The sequence below is a fragment of the Gallus gallus genome, chromosome 26 (assembly GCF_016699485.2).
Source record: "Gallus gallus isolate bGalGal1 chromosome 26, bGalGal1.mat.broiler.GRCg7b, whole genome shotgun sequence".
Lineage (NCBI taxonomy): Eukaryota > Metazoa > Chordata > Aves > Galliformes > Phasianidae > Gallus > Gallus gallus.
Window position 1 is genome coordinate 1,737,979 of NC_052557.1, and position 22,897 is coordinate 1,760,875.

The 22,897-nt window shown below is 59.8% G+C and overlaps 2 protein-coding genes across 9 annotated transcripts in view; one reads left to right on the plus strand and one right to left on the minus strand.

Annotated features, from left to right (window-relative positions):
* The window catches only part of SOX13 (SRY-box 13), a 33,197-nt gene extending 19,926 nt beyond the window's left edge, over positions 1–13,271 (plus strand). For 4 of the 7 annotated variants that reach the window (XM_015299128.4, XM_004934897.5, XM_025143868.3 and 1 more), the window contains exons 2-14: positions 5,809–6,010; positions 6,639–6,744; positions 6,887–6,973; positions 7,258–7,430; positions 8,026–8,094; positions 8,200–8,314; positions 8,390–8,472; positions 8,576–8,735; positions 8,959–9,068; positions 9,145–9,241; positions 9,325–9,468; positions 11,460–11,676; positions 11,770–13,271. In XM_015299128.4, coding sequence (XP_015154614.2) covers positions 5,810–6,010; positions 6,639–6,744; positions 6,887–6,973; positions 7,258–7,430; positions 8,026–8,094; positions 8,200–8,314; positions 8,390–8,472; positions 8,576–8,735; positions 8,959–9,068; positions 9,145–9,241; positions 9,325–9,468; positions 11,460–11,676; positions 11,770–12,046 — 1,839 coding nt within the window. In that variant the 5' untranslated portion in view covers position 5,809 and the 3' untranslated portion in view covers positions 12,047–13,271. The remainder of the gene's footprint in view (positions 1–5,808; positions 6,011–6,638; positions 6,745–6,886; positions 6,974–7,257; positions 7,431–8,025; positions 8,095–8,199; positions 8,315–8,389; positions 8,473–8,575; positions 8,736–8,958; positions 9,069–9,144; positions 9,242–9,324; positions 9,469–11,459; positions 11,677–11,769) is intronic. The other 3 variants (XM_015299130.4, XM_040652907.2, XM_040652908.2) reach the window with 3 other exon arrangements.
* Positions 13,272–13,621: 350 nt separating this feature from the next.
* ETNK2 (ethanolamine kinase 2) lies at positions 13,622–21,599 on the minus strand. Of its 2 annotated transcripts, none has more exons than XM_424313.8 (8): positions 21,343–21,599; positions 18,031–18,290; positions 17,468–17,605; positions 16,307–16,449; positions 16,137–16,220; positions 15,595–15,770; positions 14,963–15,036; positions 13,622–14,846 (listed from the first exon to the last, which is right to left on the minus strand). In XM_424313.8, the coding sequence occupies exons 1-8, from the start codon at positions 21,565–21,567 to the stop codon at positions 14,774–14,776; spliced, it is 1,173 nt and encodes a 390-aa protein (XP_424313.5). In that variant the 5' UTR covers positions 21,568–21,599; the 3' UTR covers positions 13,622–14,773. The 2 variants fall into 2 exon arrangements, with proteins under 2 accessions (XP_424313.5, XP_015154617.1); XM_015299131.4 differs by having other exon boundaries at positions 18,031–18,331.
* Between the last annotated feature and the right edge of the window lie 1,298 nt (positions 21,600–22,897).

The following is a 22,897-nucleotide window of genomic DNA, read 5'->3' on the forward strand; positions in this document are numbered from 1 at the left end:
CGGGGGGGCCCTGAGGGCTCTTGGGTCAGGGAGGGGCCCTGAGGACCTCCTGTGGTCCTGACCCGACCACCCCGGGGTGCTCAGCGCCTGCAGACCCCTCCGGGTCTTGTGGCCATTCCCTTCTACCACCCATGCAAAGCCTTCCACGAATGACAAGATGTGCGTTAAAAGGTATTTAAAAGAGGAAAAGAGGCGCAGTAGGAAGGGGGACTTGCAAAATATTACAGCTGTGGGGCTTGTTCTTTTTTGCTGTGGTATTTAGCGACCTGCAGGGGAGAAAAAACTCCTCTTGAAGACGTGCAAATGAGAACGCTTTGAGTGTCCGGCGTGCAAAGCGATGCTGTGCATGGCTGCACGACTTCCTGCCGTGCTGTGCAGGGCGGGTGAGGGCTCGGGGAGATGCTCAGTGCTGTTTGCTCCCTGCCCAGCACATGGTAATAGGGAGTCACCCAACCTCGGTGCTGCCTTGTCCCCCTGCTTCCCATGTCCCTGCTGTGTCCTGGTTCCCATCCGGGTGCTGTTAGACCCCTCTCTATGGACGTTTCCAAATGCAACCTGGGCGGTGAAGCCATCCGGCTGCAGAGCTGGGGGTGCGCGGTGCTTTCCCCTCAGTGATACCAAAAGGGAAAAGAAAAAAAAGAGAAAAAAAAAATAGATAGAAATCCCGGCAGATAACCTCACCCCGAGGCCGGGAAGAGGGGATGACCCCATGTCCCATCGCGTGGGTCCATTCTCTGTGCCCCCTCCTCGGTGGGTCTTCAACAATCCCAATGCGCCGATCATTCCCCACCCAATACATCCCGTGGGCAGGAAGTTCCACCTGATGGTTGGTTTGATTTTTCCCCTACTTAAACCATCCTATTGCTCGTCCCATCAAGGAAACTCATGCTGGGGCCATTGCTGTGGACCTGCACCAGTTGATGCCCTGGGAAGGCTCTTGGTGTTGGGTTGGGTTATTTGTGTGGCTCTAATGCTGCTGCCGGGCACATAGTGCGTGTGTTACACCTTTGGGGTGAATGTGGGTACATCGGAAGTGATTTAATGCCCCCAGAGCTGTGCTGTGAGGCCCATTGCCCCCATCTGGATGTGGGGTGTTGGCAGCAGGGGGAGGTCCCAGCCGAGCCCCTGTGCTGGGGGGGACAGGAAGGCGCCGCGTGGCGGTGATGTGTCCCTCTGCCATCTTGTATGAAACCAGAGCAGCGTGATAAGGAGCAGCTTGGGAAGCCCTGTGAGAGCAGAATTTGCAGTCAGCTGGAAATTGTGAGTAAAAAGGGCCACCAGGAGCCCGGGATGTGGTGTGGTTGAGTCCTCTGCAGGCTGTGCCAAAGAGACCCATGTGCCAGGGATGGCGGCACGCGGTGTTCACCTCTCACTGTTATTGTGGGGGGCTTTTCTGTCCCGTCCCCACACTGAGCATCCCACAGCACCACTTGCTGCTCCTCCAGGATCCTCCTCTTGCTTTAGGCTCAAAGCTTCCATGGGCCATGCAGCAACAGGAGCTGTGCAGCAACAGGAGCCGTGCGTTTCTACGCTCCGCTTGAGCGATGCAGAATTGGTGCTCCACCCCACCGAGAGCCCCAGCGTGGCAGTGCTGGAGAGCCAAGCACGGCCTCTAGAAGCAAAGGAGGAATCCCCCTCCCTGTGGGCTATGGGGCCCAGGCTTGACTGGACTGGGGACAGAGGGGACGTGGGCGGCAGCGGGTGCTGGGGTGGCACACGGGGGTGACCCCCCACTCCTTCCTGCCCGCCCATTGCCGAAAGTTTCCATGATGCCAATTCTGTCACCTCAGTGTCACCGTTGCGCTCTGAGCCCACAGGGACGTTTCTGGAGCCCATCACCCCCCATGCAGAGCCACGCTGCCTTCGGGGAGCGGTCAAAGAGCTCTCTGTTCTGCATGGACACTGGGAAATCCCAGCTCTCGCCGGAGCTGCGGCTTTGCCCGTGAGCCCCCCAGGTTTTGCCGAGGTGAACGGGGAGTAGTGCTTTCCAAATCTCTCCCTTCTCGGCTCTGATGTTGCAGCTTTTTGGCACCGCCAGCTTTCAGCAGCCTGCTGGGAAGGCGGAGGTTGGGGCTTTCTGCAGGTGAGGTGTTGCAGAGGATGTGCAAAGCGTCGGCTCGCCCCGGTGCAGAGCGTTTCCGCTGCGGCACAGCCTGGCTTGGCGGAGACATGTGGAGCTGTGGCTGCCACGAGGTGATGGTGGCTCTGCAGTGGGATGGCTTCAGCCATCCATGCCTTCTGGATGAGTTCAGCCATCCAATGTCTTAAGCATCCTGACATCCAGGTGTCCCCTGGGCTTAAAACCTGCTTTTTTTATGGTCCTACACTGGGCTCATTTCTGGGTGCGGATGCTCAGCCGTTGGGTGTTTGTGAATGGCTCTGTGCAGGAGCCTCGCTGCTGATTCCTGCTTGGCCAGGAGCCACGCGGGCTGTGCTTCCAGCTCTGCTGCGTCCCCAAAGGTCACCATTTCCTCCCACTAGTGACAGCACAGCGCTGGGGACAGCAGATATGCCTTAGTGTGGAGTGCCAAAGGTTGGCTGCAATCCCTTGCGAGCGCAAAAAGGTGAGACTTGACCCCATGACCCTCTATTTTTACACACGCCGGAGCCCTGATCCCAGTGTAGGAAGCGCTGCCCTCTCCCTGCCATGCACCCCACTGTCTCTGCATCCCCATGGGATGGCAACCCCGTGAAGTTCCCAGCTGTGTCCCTCACCTCAGCCTCCCCCCGGGCACGCAGTGGCCGTGGCAGGAGGAAACCATCCCTCCTTTTATGTGCGAAGGCACGCTGGGCGGAAACGCTTGGAAAGGGCCCCGAAAGGACATTCCAAGTCTGGCAGGAAAGCGGTCCGCTCGTCTGGCAGGAGACGGGCTATTGTCTGTGCCGGTGGCCAGAGGGATTCCTTGGGCCCTGCTTGGAAGGAGAGAACCTGTGTGTGGTTTATTTTTCCCCCTGCTCTCTCTCCTGGGGGTGCTCGCAGCTCCTGTCTGCAGTGCCTTCCCACTGCTCTGTGCTGTGCGGTGTTCTCCCCGGTTGGATTTTGTGCTTGGCTGTGCTTGGTGCAAAGCTTGGTGCTTCCCCCCTGGCTTGCTGTGTGTGTGGGGAGGTGGAAGGGAATCTAGGAACTGACATTTTTCTATGTGGAAAGAGGAAAAGAAAAAAGCCAACAGCCTCTCGGCTCTGCTGGTGCATTTGGTGATGGGCAGATGGGGCCGGTCATAAAACCCAGGCAACCCAACCCATCCCGTCAGCTGCTGGGATGCTCTCCCACGTCCCACTCTGTGGGTCCCTCAGCACTGTCGTCCCATCGGGTGGAATTACCCTGGGCTGAGAGGCAGGAACCCTCAGTCCTGAGCCTGGTGCAGCCTACAGCACATCTCTGCTGGCTTCTTTCCCCCTTGCTGCTTTGCAGAGGTGAGTGCTGTGTTCCACAGTGCTGGAGACCAGTGAGCGAGCAAGGGGATGCTCTAGGGGTCCGGGTGGCTCAGCAAGAGGCACATTGGCATCACCCAAGGTGCCAGGCTGCTGCTGGCTCTGCCCCTGCCCTAACGAGCTGTTCGGCTGCGACACAAACGGGGCAGATAGGATCAGCTCCTAGCCAGGAAGGGTGGCACGGCACAAGGGGTGAATTGCAGGATGTGCCATTCAGGGGTACGAATGGAGAAGGAAAAGCCGGCTGTCGCCATCCCCAAACCTCAGCCCTCAGCTCTGAGCTTTAGCTGGGGCAGCCTGGATGCAGGTAAGGTTGAGCAAAGCGATGCGCACCGGGGTGGCAGCCGTAGGGCTTTGGAAAGGAGCCCCACTCGTGCTGCTCTTTGGGTACACCTTGTCCCTGTGCTCGCGCTGATCGCTGCGGCTCTCCAGGCTGGCACTGCTCATCCGCGCTCTGTTCGCTCCATTCCCCTCCGCCCTTCATTAAATAGCAAACATTAAAGGCGAAGATCTCTTACATGAAGACGTATTCCCTGTGCCAAGGCAATTGTTCCCATCCCTATTGTCTGTGCAACAGAGGAGCCCTTGAGCTGAGCACACCTGAGACAGCCGGCGCAGCCCCGCAATGGGAACAAGCCCTGTAACAAGATCGCCACTCACTTCTCTCCTTTTTCTTCTCCCTTTCTGTTTTTTGTTCAGCAAACCGTATAATAATCCCACAACGAGGCCCCTTTCACACGGACCCCTATTAAAGCACCGGCCGTATTTTAAGAGTAAACTTCCAGTGGCACCGGGAGGTGAAGCACAATAGGAACGTGACCTGACCGAGCGCTGGCACTTTGCTTTTGTGTTCCTCCAGCCTCGGGCATCGCTCGGTGCCGTGCACTGCGTGGGCATCCCTGGGCTGACTGCATCCCTGCTGGAGGGAGGGAGGGAGGGAAGGAGGGAGGGGAAATTATGGCAGGAGTGCATGGAGGGGGCTTTGTGCCTTCAAAAGGGATGGAAGGAGCACCGACCTTGCTTCTCGTCTCCCATACCGAGCTCAGCTTGTTGCTCTTGCAGCCCCACGCACGTGGAGCAGCACTCAGCGCCCACCCAAACTCCTCTCTTTATTCCTTCACCAACCCCTGAGCCACAAAAGCACCCCGGGCTGCCCTTTGCTGCCTCAGTTTCCCCACCTGCAGCACTTCACGCCCTGGGAGACCGAGGGGCACCTGGACACACGCAGCACACAGCACAGCATCCCGCTGGCTGCACGCCGGCCCCGTTCCGCTGCCAGAAGCGCCCATTTCCTCCCCATCCCTCGGGGTGTTTTGATGAGCATCGATCCCGGGTTGGGGTGGGGGTGGGGATGGACGCATTGCCGGGCTGCCCCCCGAGGTGGGCCGGGGGCAGGAAGGGGGAGCGGGCGGTGCTGCAGGATGCGGGCAGATACCGTGCGGGGCCGGAGCCGGGAGGAAGCCCAGAGCCCGGAGAGCCCCGTGGGTTTGTTCAGAGAAGGGCAGGGAACTGAGATTAAAAAAAGCCCTGCTAAGATCAGAAACTCTGGCGCGCACAGTGCCCCATTGTTGAGCTGTCACACTTCCCTTTACTTTATTGCTTTTGTCCAACACCCTATTGTTCCACTTCCTTTTGTCCCCTATTCAGAGCCCTGGCTTTTCATTACCCAGCCGGCCTTGTTGTTTTCGTTTCTTTTGTTTGAAGTTCCTGAGAGGAAGGTTTTATTTTCAGCAGTTTGATTAATTCGCAGCTTGAGCCGGGCTTTGTTTGTTGTGTCACCGCTGCCCCAATGGTGCAGCCCGGTCCTGTCCTGGGGGCCCCTGGATGATGGGGTGCAGGGCTGGGGGGTCCCTGCTGGAGGGTGCACGGCCGTGGCCCCGTGCCCTTCATCCCAGTGTAAATCCCATCTCTGATGGTCTCCTTCCCCCATTATTCCTCCCTGAAGGGTGGAGGGTGGGGAGGGGACGTTTGGTGCCACTGTTGCTGTGCAGTGTGAGGGTTGGTGGTCCGGGGAGGGGAAATCCCTGCTGGGAGTTTGCAGCGGATGCAGTGGGATCCCAGCTTGTCCCATTTGGGAACACAGCCTGTGCCAAGCTGGGGCTGTGTGGGGGATGTGGCTGTTACACATCGCTTAGGGCGCATCCCATGGGAAAAAAAAAAACTGGTTCTGGCCATGCTTGGTGTCCCACTGGATGCCTTTAGGACATTTCTGAGCCCCATGGTGCCCTGCTGGGGGCCGGTCATGGAGAGCCCATAGGGCACCCAGGGCTCAGCTTCACCACCAGCACAGGGCAGGGCTGGGCAAAAGGGTGTCCCTGGTGTGTGAGGGGGAGGGGAGACCCCCATCCCTCTGCTAACAACCCCGCTGTTCTGCAGGATGTCCATGAGGAGCCCCGTTTCTCCCCACCTGGAGCTCGATGGGGCAGGCAGCATGGTGAACTGCAGCATCAAGACGGAGGAGAAGAAGGAGAGTGGCTACGAGAGCCCACCAGGGGCTGCCCCCAGCACTGAGCCCCATCCCAACGACCCCCCGGGACCACCCCCAAGAGAGGGCACAGACCCCCAGGCATTGCCACAGGTGGGTCCCATCACTGTGACTGCCCCTGCTCCTGGCCTTGACCGAGCCCTGTTCCCTTTGGGTTGACAGTGCACTGCATCCCGCCCTGGGCAGATGGAGGTTGTCGTTTCCCTGAGCTTTTATTCCTCATCCTGAGGAAATGAAGCTGAAACCTGAGGTTCCCCAAAGGCTTTTTGGCTGCTGTCGGTGCTCTCGGGTCAGCCCTGGGATTTGCCTTTGGCGTGCAGCCCTCCTGGGTCACCTGCAGACGACCTCTACTGTCCCCACGTGTAGGACAGGGGGCCAATCTCTTCTTTTCCTGTTGTAATTCCTCTCGAGCTTCCTCTCTCTCTGCCCAATATTCTCAGTCCCTGGGCTTGGAGAAGCAGGGCACTCCAAAGAAACCTCCTGCAAAGCAGGGCTTGGTCACTGAGATGCTTTCAGACTGGGGAAGTGCTGCAGGAGAACCTGGTCCAGGATGTCACCGAGCACCCCATCAGCTCCAAACATCCCATCAATTCCGAGCACCCCATTTGCTCCGAGCACCCCATCAGCTCTGAGCACCCCATCAGCTTGGTGTCTCCTGCTCGGAGACACGTAGCTGTCCCTGTCCATGGGTTCTCCACTGAGTGATGCTGTGTGTGTGTAGGAGTCCTGCTCTCCCGCTGGTGATGCGCTGGAGCCGCGGTGCTCAGCCTTCGAGCCGGCTGTTGGCAGCCAGGAGAAGCTGGACTTCAACAGGAACTTAAAAGAGGGTAAGAAAGGTCTCTGGGACCCCTCTATTTTTGGAGTGATTTGGGATTGGAAGAGCCACGGTGCGGAGCTTCAGGCTGTGCTCACCTGGCTCTCCTCTCCCCACTCTGCTCTGCTGACTGTGGTGCCTGCTGATGGGGACAGTGATGCCAACCATTGAGAAATTACTCTCCAGCGACTGGAAGGAGAGGCTGCTGGGCCGAAACGCTGCTGAGACCAAAGAAGTGAAGGGTGAGGTCCCTTCTGTGCCACCTCGGTGCTCTGAGCCCCCCTCGGGTGCCCACATGGCTTTGTGTTCCCCCGTCAATAGGAGGGGAGGTGTGTCTGCAGTGCCGTGTTTTGTGGAGATCTGTAGTTTTTTTACCCCAAATGCTCATTACCCAGAACTGGGCGTTGCTGATAAAACCGTGCTCTGATGGCACAGAGGGATTTTCGAACACCCCTCTGACCGCAGCCCCCACCCGTGGTGGTGATGCTGCTCCTCGAGCCCCCGACTTTGCTTCTTCCCTATGCAGGAACCCAGGAGAGCCTGGCAGAGAAAGAGCTCCAGCTGCTCGTCATGATCAACCAGCTGTCCACGCTGCGGGACCAGCTCCTGACAGCCCACTCGGAGCAGAAGAACATGGCTGCAATGCTCTTTGAGAAGCAGCAGCAGCAGATGGAGCTGGCGCGGCAGCAGCAGGAGCAGGTGGGCTCCAGGGGGACCTGTGTCCCTTCAGGGGTCACTTTGGTACCCCCTGATACAGAGGCAGGACCAGGGGGACAGGGTCCAGGGGACAGAACCCCTCTAGAACTGGTGAGGAGACAACTTTGGTATCTGCCCAGAAACCCTCCCTATTTCTGTGCTCATCCCCAGGCTTCCCATCCTGCTGCTTGCTATAGGGTGGCTCAGGGTCAAAGCTCTCCATCCCTTATCTACGTGTTGAGGATGAATCATAGGAAGTCCTTAACGTGCCCCTTCCTGACTGCCCTCTCCTTTGCTCTTTGATCACTGATTTATTCCTCTTACCCCTAATAGTGTTAAGTGTGGGGATGACATCGGGGTATGGATGATTCAATGGTGCCAAGTGCAGGGATGACATCTCTGGCATACAGTGTAGGGGTGATGGTCCCTCCTGGCACATATCTCTCCCTGTGGCCCTTGAGGCATCTTCTGTGCCAACCACAGGAGCCCACCATGCCCATGGGGATGTCCCCTTTGCTGGATTTGGGCAGCTTGTGCCCCATGGGGGCTCAGGAGCCTCTGCTCCCATTGCTCAGCCCCTCTGTCTCCTTTCTGCCAGATTGCAAAGCAGCAGCAGCAGCTCATCCAGCAGCAGCACAAAATCAACCTGCTGCAGCAACAGATCCAGGTAAAGGTGGGGGACACCCCTGTACCCACCCGCAGAGATGGACAGTGGGGACACCGCCCAGCTACGCCATCCCACAACCATTATCCGTGCTTCTCTTTCCTCCAGCAGGTCAACATGCCCTACGTCATGATCCCTGCCTTCACCCCCAGCCATCAGCCCCTTCCTGTGACGCAGGACCCCCAAATAGCGCTGCCCATCCAGCCCATCCCCTGCAAGCCAGGTGAGCCGAGTCCCCAGGGCGCAGGGATGCCTGTGGGGTACCCTCATTCCCCAACAATTCCTCTGTTCCCTGCAGTGGATTACCCCGTGCAGCTGCTGCACAGCCCTCCTCCTCCCACGCTAAAGAGACCCAGCGGCTCTGGCCATCTCCAGATGCAGGTATGGCCCCAGAGTGCCTCTACACCCCCAAAGCACCCACTGTCCCCGTGCACATGGGTGTGCCAGGGGCTGTACATCACACCCTGCCTTCTCTCTACCCCAGGAGACCTCGCAGCCGCTGAACTTGACGGCCAAACCCAAAGGCTCCGAGCTCCCCAGTGCCTCCAGCTCACCCAGTCTGAAGATGAGCAGCTGCCAGTCCCTCACACCAAGCCATGGGGCTGTGCGAGACCTGCAGAGCAGCCCATCCAACCTGCCCTTGGGTGGGTTCCCATCACCTCCACCCATGGAGGGTCCTAAAACCTCCCCACAACACCTCCCAGAGGCAGCAGACAGCTCTGCTCCATGGAGTCCCACCTTGTTGGGGTGCTCTGGGTACTCCGTGCCACCCCAGAAGGCCACGCAGCCCCATTTTTTGCTGGGTTGGGGATAGGCACTATGGGGTTTCGGGGTGCTGACGGGTGCCCTGGGCTGCTTTCCCACCAGGATTCTTGGGTGAGGGCGATGCCATCACCAAAGCCATCCAGGATGCACGGCAGCTGCTGCACGGCCACAGCGGTGCCATGGAGGGAGCGCTGAGCCACCCCTACCGTAAGGTGAGCCGAACCCACCCCGTCCCCCCCACCCCTCCATCACTGCACCCCACGATGACTCCATCCGCGCTTCCCTCAGGACCACGTTGGCATCGATGCTTCCCCTGTGAAGGAGAGGATGGAGGAGACACCCACACACCGCCTGGATGAGGCTCTGCTGAGCTGTGAGATGGACGGTATGGGGACAGTGGGTGCCGTGGGGCAGCGCCACACTGCTCCTTCCTCCCACTCTGACCCAGCCTTTGGGTTCCCCTCATAGGAACGCGGCATTTCCCCGAGTCCAGGAACAACAACCACATCAAACGGCCCATGAACGCCTTCATGGTGTGGGCGAAGGATGAGAGGAGGAAGATTTTGCAGGCGTTCCCAGATATGCACAACTCCAGCATCAGCAAGATCCTGGGTGAGTGCTCCGCGCCCACCCTGCCTCGCTGTGTATGGGTGGGGGATCCCAGCTGTGGGGTGGGATGGGATGGAGAAGGAAACCCTTCTCTTCACATCCCACAGCACTGGGGGGCACTGCAACGGGGCCATGATATCGGATTGACAAAGGTGTGCAAAGAGGAACCAGAGGCTGAGGCAGCAGCAGGGGCACACTGCATGCTCGGGGTGAGGGTGGACCCGGACCCGCTGCTGGGTCTCCGGGTGCTGCTCTGAGCAGCAGTTGTGGCCATCCTTTGGGGCAGGGACCTTTGGGGCAACCCTCCCCCCCCCCCATGCCAGGGTCCAGAGCCCAGCACTGTTTCACTGCTATCCTCCACCAAGTGCAGCTCTTTACTTGCACCCCTGAGCACTTGGGGGGTGGGGGGGTGGAATGCTCTCTGCTCCCCATGCTGCTGTATCCCAGCAGGACGATTTTGCACCGTCCCCAAGTGCAGCATCCCCCACCCCCCACCAGCACCCCACAGCAGCCCCGGGGCAGCCTGTTTCACCCCAGCTATTCAAAGCAATCGGTGTGGTCTCCCAGTGGCCCATCCGAAGGCGCACACACCTCACTCTGCCGCTGCTGCCGCCGCCTCAGTTTTAGCAGCTCCGCTCGTTAAAAAAGAACCGAAACAACAGCTGGGCTTCTCCCTTTGAAAGAGCACGCAGGCAGGATCTGCTCGCAACCGCTGGGGGTCGGAGAGGGGTCCGGGAGCGGAGGCGTGTGGTGTTCTGGTTGCTGTCACATTCGATGTCCGTGGCTTTAAATAGCTGGCGCAGTTCTGCCTGGGGAGCCGGAGCCGCTCTCTGCTCACTGGGGCAAATTTAACCTGCAGCTGAGAGGGCTGAGAGCGGTGCTCACTTGAGGCTGAGAGCTTTGGTTGCTGTGTGCTCTCCTGCGTGGCTGCTGCTGAGAACGTGGGGCTCGGGCAGCGTGAGGGGCTGAGCAGGGGGAGGATGTGGGGTGCGCGTGGCTCCGTGCCTCGGTTTACCCAAAATACCCAACTGGTGGTGCAGGGGAGAGAGATGTGCTTTAGGGGATGGAGACCCGAGGGGGGGGCTTAGGGAATGGGGACGGGGACTCCAGAAGTCTGAAGCCGTAAGTGCTGCTGGCATCATCATCATCAGATGAGGATGCTCAAGGCTCTCTTGTTGGCTCTGAGCATCTCTAAGGGTGAAGATCCCATGCCCCTGATGGACCTTCTCTCAGGGCTGCCCCACTCCCAGCAGGATGAATTGTTTCCTCATGCCCAGCTGTAATTCCCCTTTCATCTGCTGCCTCTTGCCCTTCAAGGTGCACCTGTGAGGGGAGCTGGGCTCGCTCTTCCCCATATGCCCTTTAAGCAGTGGAAGCTGCAGTTACAGCCCCTGCACCTTCTTTTGGGCTGAGCCAACCCAGATTCACCCCATGGTGCAATCATGCAGTCCTTCCAGTGTGACCATCACTCCCCACACCCAGACGTGGGTCCGGCTGCAGCCCCTGATCCCATCCCTCCCCTCCCCAGCCAGCAGCCTTGTGCTGTGCTCTGCTTTCCCCTCCTGCCTCGGGTGCAGGTGGAGGTGACAATGCAGGTCAGCCAATGGGGGAATCAGAGTCACACAGCAGGACGGCCTATTGCAGCTGCAGCACCCACTGGAGCGGTGCCCAGGGAGGTCAGGGCTGGGGGCCATGCATGGCAGGGATCCCAGGGGTGCCACCAGCCCAGCCCTGGCTCCTATCTCACTTGAGGGCCCCACAGTCTGGGGATGTGTCCCACTGCTGCACATTCAGGTGTAGCGTGCATTAGGGCAGCATGTGAGCATTCCTAGCACCTCAGAATGGCTTGGGTTAGAAGGAACCTTAAAGACCGTCTAAATCCAGCCCCCGTGAGCGTGAATCCCCTCTTGCCATGGGGTCGTGCACACGGATCTCCATGGGGGAGCTGCAGCGTGGCAGGGGCTGAGCACACCCCGTGGCTCCTCTGTGCCCAGGCTCCCGCTGGAAGTCGATGACGAACCAGGAGAAGCAGCCCTACTATGAGGAGCAAGCCCGGCTGAGCCGGCAGCACCTGGAGAAGTACCCCGACTATAAGTACAAACCCCGACCCAAACGCACGTGCATCGTGGAGGGGAAACGGCTGCGCGTGGGGGAGTACAAAGCTCTGATGCGGAACCGACGGCAGGACGCCCGGCAGGGCTATTTGATAGGGTAACACAGAGGGATGCCCTGGGGGCAGTATGGGGCTCGCCCCGCTCCCGTCCCGCTGATGGCATCCCCCCCCTCCTCCCCCTTATCCCGCAGTCCCCAGGGCAGCCAGCTGCCCCCCGGCTCCTCGGACGTGCTGTACCCACGGCCGGTGGGCATGCAGCTGCCGTCCCCGCTGATGGAGCACTACCTGCCCCGCGGCGTGGACCCCAGCATGCCTGTCATCATCAGCGCTCGTAGCCTGAAGGAAGGCGACGGCGGAGGGGACGATGGGCACTCGGTGGCGGACGGTGAGATGTATCGCTACAGCGAGGAGGAGGACTCGGAGGGAGAGGAGAAGAGCGATGGAGAGCTGGTGGTGCTGACGGACTGAGGGGCTGGGGGTGGGGGGGGGGAGGGGGCAGCGGGGCTGGCTGGCACCAGGCGCTGGTGACCCCCGATGGGATGGGATGCGGTGCAGGCAAAGGCCCAGCAGCTGCAGGGATGAGATGAGATGGTGGTGGGCGATGGGGGGGTTTGGGTACGTAGCGGTGCTGCTGCTGCTGTAGGGAATGGGGCTCTGCAGCTTGGCCGGGAGCTGATGGCTCAGGGACCCTGCAGCCCCCAGTAAGGACCTGAGGGGATTGGGACGTGGGAAACCTTCCAGCCCTCTACTCCCTATCTATGCCACCCGCCACCCCCTGGCCATGGGGACACCCATAAGCTCTGCTCAGCCCAACCCTCCCCACCCCACCGCGGTTCCCCCTTACAGCCTGGCAGTGAATTCCCATGGAGCCTTTTTTTAGCTCTTGCCTGACCCGAGTGTGAGCCAAGGGCACTGAGGAGCCCTTTGTGCTCCCGACGCTCTGTCCCACTTTGTAAATAAAGCGGGTGCTGTTCCCTGGCTGTGCCCCAGCCCTCGGGCAGCCCCAATGCACGGCACCGCTCTGGGTCCATGCATGCCCCGGTGCCTCCTTTGCACCGCAGCTCTGCGAGCGCAGGCTTCACCCCGTGCATAGTGGAAACAGCGGGGTGGGGAGGGGGTGGGGGGAGAGGGAAGTGGGGGAAGAGGAAAAAATGACAGCAATTTAAAGGGAAAAAAAAGAAAGAAAGAAAGAAAGAAAAAAATAATACCTGGCTCTGCTCAGCACCCAGCGCTGGGTTTGCGTGTGGGTGCAGCAGTGGCTGCGCATGCAGCACCGGGCGCAGCGCGGAGCACACGCACCGCCGTGTGGCAGCAGCCAGGCACAGCCGTGCTGCATGCATCACACCCCTGCTAGGGGCTGCAGCAGCACCGCTGCTCCCCCGCGCTCCAGGGCCACGGCAGCCGGTGGGGGTCCTTTCTCTTTGCCCACCCCCTTCTCTCTTCCCCTCTTAGTGCTTTATTTATTCCCCCCATGGCACAGCTCAGGCTGGGGCTGGATGTGGCCGTGCGCACCGAAGGGGCAGCTCTTCCTCTCTCTCTCTCTCTCTCTCTCTTTTTTTTTTAAAGACTGTAAATATAGATAGAGCTTTATTTTGTTAATAAGACGAGTAACTTAACCTGTATATTTCACATACTTGTTTACAAACTGCCCTCCCCACCCCTTGGCACAATAAAGATGATGTTTTGGAGCTGAGCTCAGGGCTGGCTCTGGCCAACCCAGGGGTTTGGGGTCCAGGCTTCCAGTGTAGAGACCTGGGGGCTTTCCTCCCCCTTCCCACCCCTCTTCCTGCTCCATACGATGCTTTCTCTGTGCTGCTCCATTGCTCTTTCCCCTGCCCTCCCCTCCCTTCCCCCTTTTCACCTGTCTCATCCCCCCATTTAGGGCTCAGCTTCCTCTGCCTGCTGCCTCCTGCAGCCCAATGGAGCAGAGGCACAGCTCTGCCGGGGGGGTACAGCAGCAGCACACCCTGTGATGAGGGGCCCCCTCAGCTCCTGCACCAGCCCACGTCCTGAAGCAGGCACCACAGATCCATTGGCCCCCGATTTCCAGCTACCAGCAGCTTTTATTGTGCACCAAAACAAACACCAGATGCAACAAAAGTCGCGGGTTGTTGCTGGGTTAGGCTCCTGTGCCCTGGCAGAGGGGGCAGATGCTTTGTCCCATGGCACCTGCCAAGCAGCCGAGGCAAGTGACCGTGTCCCCCAGCCCCCACCTGATGCACCACCACTGTCACGAGCTGGGCAGTGCTCAGTGTGGTGGGCTCATCCTTGCAGAGGGGACAGCAGCCAAATGCCAGCTGGGGACAAAGCTGTACCCACTCCTTGGGACAGGTCGGCTCCATCCACCTCCTGCCAGGGCATCTCACGTGGGCCTCCAGAGCTGCACTGATGGGGGGAGGAGTGCAGGGATGGGGCAGCCACGCTCTGTACCTGTAGCTGCACTGAGCCCCCCAGCACTGGGGGACAGGGGGGGGCTATAGGGCTGGGAGTCCCCCTGCTGTGCTGTGGGGTGCTGCAAGTGAAGCTGATGGGGCTGTAGGGAGGTACAGCCCCGGGCTGAGCACAGAGCAGTGCTTGAAGCACCTGCTGATGCTGCTGCCTTTGCTGTCTTGCAGTGCCGTGGCTCATCCTGGAGCTGGATGGCAGCAGCACCCATCCTGCTTGGAAAAGGGTCCCGTGCTCAGATACAGCCCCGGCTTTGGGGTGAACACAGACCTATGGAGGGTGGTTTTGGGGGGCGAGAGCACCGAGCAGGCAGGGCAGGGGGGGCAGAGAGAACAGTGAAGCCAACGGGCACAGCTTGAGCACAGGGCAGCTAAAGCACCCCAGCAGTGCTTAGTGCTCCCGAATGGATGGATGAGGGGTCCCATTTCCTCCCCGTGCCAGGCCCAGCAGCAGCAATGCCAGCAAGACACGGGGCTGCCAGGCAGCGGGGCTGAGCCAGGCTCGCTGTAAGGCGATGGTGAGGCTTCCTTGTGTAGGCAGGGACCGCTCCGTGGTCCTCTCGAGCATCTCATGGTCCAGTCTTGGGTATGTCCAGGGTCTCCTTTAATCGGTGGCTGGGGCAAAGCTCCTCTTCCCCCTTCCCACCATCGGGACCTGCCCTCACCCCTGGGCGGGGAGGGGGCGAGGGAGGTGCCAGGGCTGTGGATGCAGCAAGGACAAAATAACTCAGGGTCCCACGGGCCAGAGCTGCTATTTGGAGATCTGCAGGGCTGTGACCACCGGCTTCATCTTGAAGTACTGCCTAAACCTTAGCTTTGCATATCTGCCAAAAGAGGGACGGACATGAGAGATGGACCCAGCCTGGGTCGTGGGATCCTTCCAGTACGGAGCGCTTGGACATTGGTCCCCTCAGCTCTGCAGAGCTCAGCATGGACTCACCTTAAGAAGTTAAAGTCTATGGTAGAGTATTTATCCTGGATCAGGCCCCAGCATGCCCAGAGGAAATGGGATGCCTGCAACAGACAGAACAGGGATCAGAAGCAGCACAGCCCAGGTGTGGATTCCTACAAGCTCCAAAGGTGGATGGCAGCCCAGGTGAGGAAGGATGCTGAGCCGCAGTGCAGAGTGCTCAGGGTACAGCTTTGCTGCTGGAAGTCCCACAACCAATATGAGATTTGGCCATGCTGGGACAGGTCCCTGCTGCAGCAAACAGCTCTGCTGGAAGGGGTGAGGGCAGAGCACAGATGTCCCAGCTCACAGCTCCCTGCCTCAGCCCAAGGGGCTGCAATTCAGCTGTCAAACGCAGGCAGCTCCTGCTTCAGCCTCTCTCAAAATCAAGTTTTCTAAGTGCTCTTGGCCAAAGCAAGCTGCTCAGGTTGCCAACCATCCCCACTGCAATCCCAGTGTCCCCACCCAGTGCTATCTCTGACCTTGCCCTGGAGCTCAGCACCTCCGAGCGCAGCCAGGCTTTATGGGGCGGCCCCCAGCCCTCACCCCAGCAGCACCTGAACCCTACGAGTGAAAAGGAGAACGCTGGGACAAGTCAGCTCCTTCCCAGCTCCAGCACTCACCAAAGAAAACTTGTTCACTTGCACATAGAGAGCCTCCAGCTCCTTCTCGGACACGGTGACCCCGGTGCCTCCCTGCCCCCCCTGGGTGAGCTGCTTGTAGGCCTGCAGGTAGGAGCGCAGCCACTGCAGCTGGGTCTCCTTGCTGGGGTACAGGCGGTAGTCCACCTCCTTCACACCTGCAAGAGGAGAGGGGATAGTGGTGGCCACAGGATGGCTCTTTCAGGGCACACCGATGTGGCCAAGGCGTTCTCCCGCTGTGAGTGAAACCACTGCAGCTCTGGGCTTGCATGGAGTGGAGTTCAGCCCTCTGATGTGGGGCACCCACGTGGTTAATAGAGCTGAGTTCTTGCAGGCATCACACCTCAAGCAGCGGATCAAGGCAAGCGGAGATGCTGCCTTCACATCACCCGAGGAGCTGCGCCCGTTTCCCATTGTGGCTCAAGAGATGCAGCTCTCTCCTTCATTCCTCGAGGATGGGGGGATTGTGGGGAGCTGCTGCAACCCAGGGGGAGCTTCAGAGCCACGGAGAGGAGCCAGCTCACCTGCAAACTCATTGAAGTGGTTCCCAATGTCAAAAGCCTGGTAGTTGTAGCCGGTGTACTCGTAGTCGATGAAGCGGACGTGCTCTGCAAAGCAAAGCAATGGGTTGGGGCTGGAGCCATCAGCACCAGGCAGGGGGGAACAAAGTGACCCCTCTGCTGCTGCCACCGACCTTGAGCTCTGTTGTAGATGATGTTCTTGCAGAGCAGGTCATTGTGGCACAGCACGACGGGGGAGCCCAGCTGCGAGAGTGTGTCCTTCATCCAGGCCAGCTCGTGTTCCAGCATCTCCAGGCTGGGCACATCCTGGTGGAGGCTGGGGAAGGGGAAGGGGCAGAATCACTTCTGCTCACGGGGAACCTCCCATAGGGGCAGAGGGGAAGCGTTGCCCCCGCTTCCCTCTGTGCATGTTATAAGTGAGTTCATTAGTGACACAGAGCAGGGATTGGTAGGGAAGCTCAGCTCGGGTACTTGGCACATCCCCTGCGGTCCCCAGGGCACCTGGCACAGCCTCAGCCACTCCCTTCATCTCTAAGACTGACCCAAAGGTGCTGGGAATGTTTTGAATCCTCCAGGCCCCATTCTTAGTAATCTCTGCAGCTGCAGTTCCAAGAATGGAGCATGTTAATAATTACCACATCGGCTGCACGTAAGGCGCGGGGTTGGGTGAAGCACTGGGAGCAGCTCTGCATCCCACCCCAGGGACCGGGTTAATTATTTGCCTGATTTGGGGTTCGTTCACCTCCGCCACATCTGGGGGCTGCCTGCATCCTTCCACAGGGCCGACGTGCCCTCACTCACCTGACACGAACCCAGGCTGCCAGCATGGCATCGCCCTCCCAGCAATGGGATGAAGCGCTTTGAAATGGGGCCGGGCTGCCTGCATCCCCTCCAGCAGCGCTAGCAGAGCCCTGCTGCCCAGATCCCACTGTGAGAAGGGCTTTGGGCTCCATCTTATTCTAGCCATAGCATAGAACACAGGTGAGATTCACAGGGAGGAGGAGGGCTATTGCAGCACGTGGGTTCCTATGGCTCGGATCAGATCCTGCCCAGGTGTTGTGCAGCCATAGCACAGAGCTCCTCCTGCAGAAGGCAGCTGAGGGTGCCTCCATCCCATGAGCACCCCAAGCTCGCAGGGCTTTGTCCACAAGCTTGCTCATGGAGGAACCACAAGCCACATGTGGCCAGCACTCCCCAAGCCCCTGCTCACGAAGCCCAGACTCCAGCAGAGGCTTTACCTGGGGACCCACGTCCCATAGGAGGAAGACCTATAGATGTGTGGGCAGTGGGTGCCCAAGCCAGAGCCTGGCTCTTTGGGATCCCTCTGCCTTTACCTGGGGTTGGGTACCTTTGGGCTGAGGTCCATCTTCACGAGGGCGAGGTATTTGTGCAGCTTCTGCCAGAGGATGGGTTTGGGGAGGCTCCCGTTGGCGTGGATGGCGTGCACCCGGGCCATCTCCTGGGCCACCAGCCTGGAGGTGAGCAGAGGTGTGGGTGAGCGCCTGAGCTGGGGGATGGAGCTGGCTCAACAGAGATGCCCAACACGCACAGCCCTGCTAACTCCCTGTTCTGTGCCAGCCCTGAGCCTCGGAAGGATCTCAAACCCCCATCTGGGTCAGCATTCCCCTTTCCAGGGTGAGCTCAGACAGAAGCCACGATCCTCATGCAGTCTCCTTTCACAAAAAGCTGTAAAATCACAGCTGCCCCACTTGGGTGCACAGCACCAGGGATTCTGAGCCCATCACCACCCAGGTCTGGGCAAGGGAAGGATAGGACTGGAGCATCACGGGTGCCAGTTTGGAGCGAAGGTAGAAAGGAAGAGAGCTGAAAACATGGTCCCACTTCACCCTGCTCCCTTCCTGACCCCATATGTCCCAGCACTGCGGGTCCCACACACCTGAATATGCGGGGGTCCCGCACATGGTCAGGCCCCAGAGCGATGCCGGGCAGGAACTCATAGCAGAGCCCATTCTGGAAGGCGCAGTAGAGGTCAGGGGCACAGCCGTGGGCACGCAGCACCTGGAAGTTCCTCAGCTCCGTCTCCCGGTCCACAAAGAGCTCCGTCTTCCTGCCATAGACACGGACCAGCACTGCATCTGCCATGTCCTCGTCCGTGTAGCAGGCCACCAGCTTGTTGGTGATGCCGTCAGTGAAGAGCTGCAGGGGAGAAGGGGCGGCAGAGCGATGCCCGCACGTCCCTGCCATGCGGGGTGGGCACTGGGAACCCCCTTCCTCATGGCACAGACTCAGCACTGGCAGTTATAGGCAATGGGGGAAGGGGAACACATAGCAGCCAGACAGCAGGAAAAGCTCCTGTGGGGAGCTGGCAGGAGATCGCATGGGGTCAGGCACAACCTGGGGCTCTGCATGGGCACGAGGCTTCAGCTGCACCAAACTATGAGTGTTTCTGGGGGGGGGGGAACCCCGCTGCTGGGTTTGCTCAGGGGCAGTGAGATGTGCTGTGAGCACACCCGGCATCTCAGCGACCCTGGGAACCGGTCCCGAAAAAAACCTTTTGGCAGAAAGCACCAAAGGCACAGCAAACAAGGCTGAGCAAACACCACCACCCCATCTCCTCCTCCTGACCCTCCCCACGGGGCCACGAGTCGCTGATAGGCAGGGACGTCTCTGCTGGGGACGTCTCTTGTCATTGCTCTGATGGTTCCTCACAGATGGAAAGAGAGTTTTGTTCTCCCGGAGCCCTGATTTGGCCGCCTGCCCGTGCACATGCGGGCCCCGCTCCTCCCGCGCCGGGGTCCTCACCCTGCCCTGGGCTGCAGCGCGGAGCAGCCGCCATCTCCATGGGTATTACGAGGGGTTTGGGTCCCCATCACGAGGGCAGGATGCTCAGCCACAGAGGGGAGCCATCCCCGGTGCCTTCTCCCTTCATCTCCTCGCTGCTTGGCGAGACGGAGCCGCTGCGATGCTGGGAGGGTGCGTGGTAGGGAGCAGCGGTGCTCGGGGGTGGGACAGCTAATTTTAGATGGCTCACTCGGCAGCTCACGCTCCTATGTGGGGTGCCTATATATAGGGCTTCCCTATGCAGCCTGCCGAGGGAAACTCTGCACTGGAATTACACAGCCGGGCGTAACGGGCTGCGGTGTCCATCACCCACAGCTGGGCAGGGTGATGCTGCAAGTAACCAAGCTGCAATTCCCATCCAGCCAACCTACGTTCCTACCATGATTTCAGCTCTCCTCGCCCTGCCAGGCTCCAGGTATCCAGCATGCAGCAGATGCTGCAGCGCTGTGCTGATGTCTGCTGGCTGCACGTGCACATCCAGAGGTGAGCAGCTCCTCCTCGAGGTGCTCAGCATTGCCTCTGTTCCAGGTCCATGCAGCGCCTTGTTTTGCTGCCTCATGGCCCCATCAGCCCTTTCCAGTGGATTTAATGGGATTACAGATCCTTATCCCCTTTGAATTCCAGGCCATTGATTTTGGAGACTTGCACGCACATGGCTCGGCAGCAGTGCATGCCCAGGCTGGGGGCAGCTCCTCCATAGCACGGTGTGTGTGTCAGGGGAAAGCAAGTGCGAGTGCACCAGGAGCTGTGCAGCAGCCCCAAGCCTTGTCCAAAGATACTGAAGAGGTGCAGCTCTGTGCCCGCTGTTCTCTCCTGTAGCCCCATGTCCCCATGCCCACGCTGGCTCTCTCTGAGCACCAAGAGCATCACAGCAGCGCTGGCCCTTGTTGCAGCAGAGCACCTTGCTGCCAAAGTTAGGCTAAAACAAATCCTAGGAGGGACAGCAGAGCCCTCTGCCATGCCCGAATCCTCGCAGTGTTGCTGTTTCCCTATTCGTGCTGGTTGAGTCACTGCAACACCACTCCAACACAGAGATACTGCTGCCCAGGGAGCAGAACCAAAAGGACGAGGAACAGCACAACACGCAGTGCATGGGGCAGAGGAGCCTGGCAGTTGGGTGAGGCCGGGCATCCAACCTCCTTGTTTTCTGCACCCTGCCCCAAGCGCCGGGAGGGTTTTCCATGCTGCAGGCACAGCCTGGTACAGACCCTGCAGGCAGCTGTGCCCCAGTGCTGCACACCGAAGCGGTGTGAACCGGGCACTGCTCCAGTGTGCAGAGGGAAGCTAACAGGAACGCTAATAGGAACCAGCTGAGAACCACGCACCGCTCCAATCCTCTCCCAATACCTCTTGCAGAGAGAAATGCAACCGGAGGATTTCCCCTTGACGTCTCCTAAGTTTTCTTTTATTCTTTTCTTTTTCTTTTTCCCCCCCCCCCTGTCTTTTCTAAATTAAAAACATGCACAGCACATACAAGCTGCTGCTGCATGCAAACTCCTCTCCACTCCTGGGCAGAACCTGCCACCACACAGCTGTGGTCCTGCTGCCTCCGAGCTCCCCATGAGCACTGCAGAGCTGTACGAGGTGCTGCACAGCGCCCGGGACATTTCCTGCCCTCCCAGCTATGCAGCCTGAGGAACTCAAACTCCAAGCTTCCTGTCCCTTACCATCTGCCCTTTCGTATGTATTTTCCTGCAGCTTCTTGTATTTAATTACACTTGGCTATTAATACATTTTTAATGGCACTCCAGGCACACAGGAAGCGTGTGCCTTCGGAGGACATGCATGCACACGTACGCGTGGTTGAGTGCATCCAGCTCTGCCGCCTGCCTGCTCCATGCCCATCCCAAGACATCCCATGGCAATGCAGCCCCCAGCAGCCTCCTTTCTGCACCCCACACCTGGCAAACCTGGGCAGGAGCGTGGAGGAGGACGGGGGCTGCAAAGTCCCAGGAACATCTGTGCCAGCTTGGGATAAGTGAGCCCTGCTCCATGCAGGATGTCAGCACCCATCCCAACTCACTCTGTGCAAAGCAACCGACCTGGTAAAAGTGCAAGCCTGCTGCTAACCCACATGAGCCCTGCAGCTGTGACCTGTGGTGTCCGGTGGTACTGCCATGCAGTGCAGCACCTGTGAGGTAGTGCTGGGGGTTGACAGCACGACCCCCAGCCTCCAGCCCTGATGGACCTTCTGCATCCACAGACCCCATTCCGTGGCTCCTCATGGTGTCCCCAAAGCCTGGGGGGGGGGGGGGGGGGGGGGAGGCCGTGTGAGAGCTTTGCACACCTGCTCAGCTCCTGGGAGAACAGGGCACCGGTGTGTCATACCGTCCACGTCAGGCCCTACAGCCCCCGCAGTGCATCCTACAACCGCCCTCACGGGACCCCCTTCGTGCACTCCCCGTACCTTGGTCTTCACCCTGGCCGGCTCCCAGCTGGGTCTCAGCTCCCGCATCAGCCGCAGCGCTCCGGGCAGCACGTCCCCTTCATCCACCAACACACCGAGCTGGAGCACGCCGGGAACCCCACGACTTCCACCTCCACCGCCGCCCCGTTCCGTTTCCCAGCAATCCGGGCAGCGGCCGGGCGGTACGGCCATCCCCGGCTCCGAGCGCCCCGACCCGCGGCCCATGTGCCGGGGGCTGCCGCGGGGCCGGCGGCCGCGGGGAGGAGCCGCCCGCCGTTGGGAAGCCATGAGTCACCGGCCCGCCTCCCGCCGCCCGCCTCCCGCACCAGCGCCCGCCCGCATTGTGAGGTCAGCGGGACCCGCACCGGCCCCGCACCGGGGAGCGCTCCGAACGCGGTGCTCGCCGCCTCCGGGCATCCCCGCCCCGCGCACGTGCGGACTGCGTCCCGGAGCCCCTCGGCTGCTCCGACGTCCCGGGGGGATTTGGGCAGCTCGGCGCTGTGCGGCTGGGCTTAAATGGGGGGGAATGGAGGCCAGCGCAGGGCTGCGGCAGTGAGGTTGTGGGGTGAGGATGGGGTTGGGAGGGGATGTGGCACCCCAAGGTTCAGGTTGTGCCCCGAAGTAACCGGGTGGCATCCTATGGTTGGGGGATTGGGTGACGTGCAGCCATGAAGCGGGACTCAGTCGGTCTCCTCCAGCACAAAAGTCGGGCTCAGTGATTTGTTTGTGTCCCTTTCAAATCGAAATATTCTGTAATTCTATCATCTCCACCAGGAGCTGCGCTCCGTGGGTCCCATCCAACCCAAAAGCTGATCCTTCTGGGTCCCTTCCAAACCAAACAATCCTATTCTATGCGCTCCACCACTTCTCCCTGTGCTGCCCTCTCCGGACCCAGACAACACACTCACATCAGCTGGGATTTATAGGCTGGCTGCAGAGAGGTTGGGTGGTTAATGACAGAGCAGCGCCCACCCGCCGGCCCCACTGCCACCACTGCAGCCTCAGTTCATTATCAAAGGAAATAACAACAGCTCCGAGCACTGAATGCCCCCTCCAAAGTTTACAGCTGGCTGTGGCTGCGACCGACTAAATGGACCGTGGAGACTTGGGGAAAATCGTTCAAGGAAGGGGAAGAAAATATATTTAGCGTTGCTATATATAGAGCGTGCGCTGCCAGTTTTAATAGGATGGCCGTAATTGCTCCGGCCTCTTTGCTGGGCCGAGCGTGGCCTAATTGCTCGCCTGTAACGATCACAAGTGTTAATACGGGGCAGTTGCGGGTTAGCAGTGCCTTGCAGCCAGCTCTGCACAGCAGGCAGCAGGAAATGGCCCTGGCACAGGCTATTAGAGGTGCTAATGGGCAGGCTGAAGGGCCAGCAGCAGCCCGAACGTTTTTCTCTCCTGCTGCTCCGAGAGACTGCGCTGAACAGGAGAAGAACCAGACCCAAAGATGCACCCTGTCCGGGATGGGCCCCGCCGCTTTCAAGCATCGCCCTATGGCTGTAAGGCTGTGGCTCCACAGCAGACCCGTGTAGACCCCTCCCCGCCCCCCCAC

Excerpts from the sequence above, each read along its gene's own strand:
- ETNK2 (XM_424313.8), bottom strand. The coding sequence starts at position 21,567 with ATGGGCCGCGGGTCGGGGCGCTCGGAGCCGGGGATGGCCGTACCGCCC. Across the intron at positions 18,291-21,342 it reads CGGCCAGGGTGAAGACCAAG|CTCTTCACTGACGGCATCAC; the intron begins GTACGGGGAGTG and ends TCTCCCCTGCAG. Across the intron at positions 14,847-14,962 it reads ATAGACTTTAACTTCTTAAG|ATATGCAAAGCTAAGGTTTA; the intron begins GTGAGTCCATGC and ends CTCTTTTGGCAG.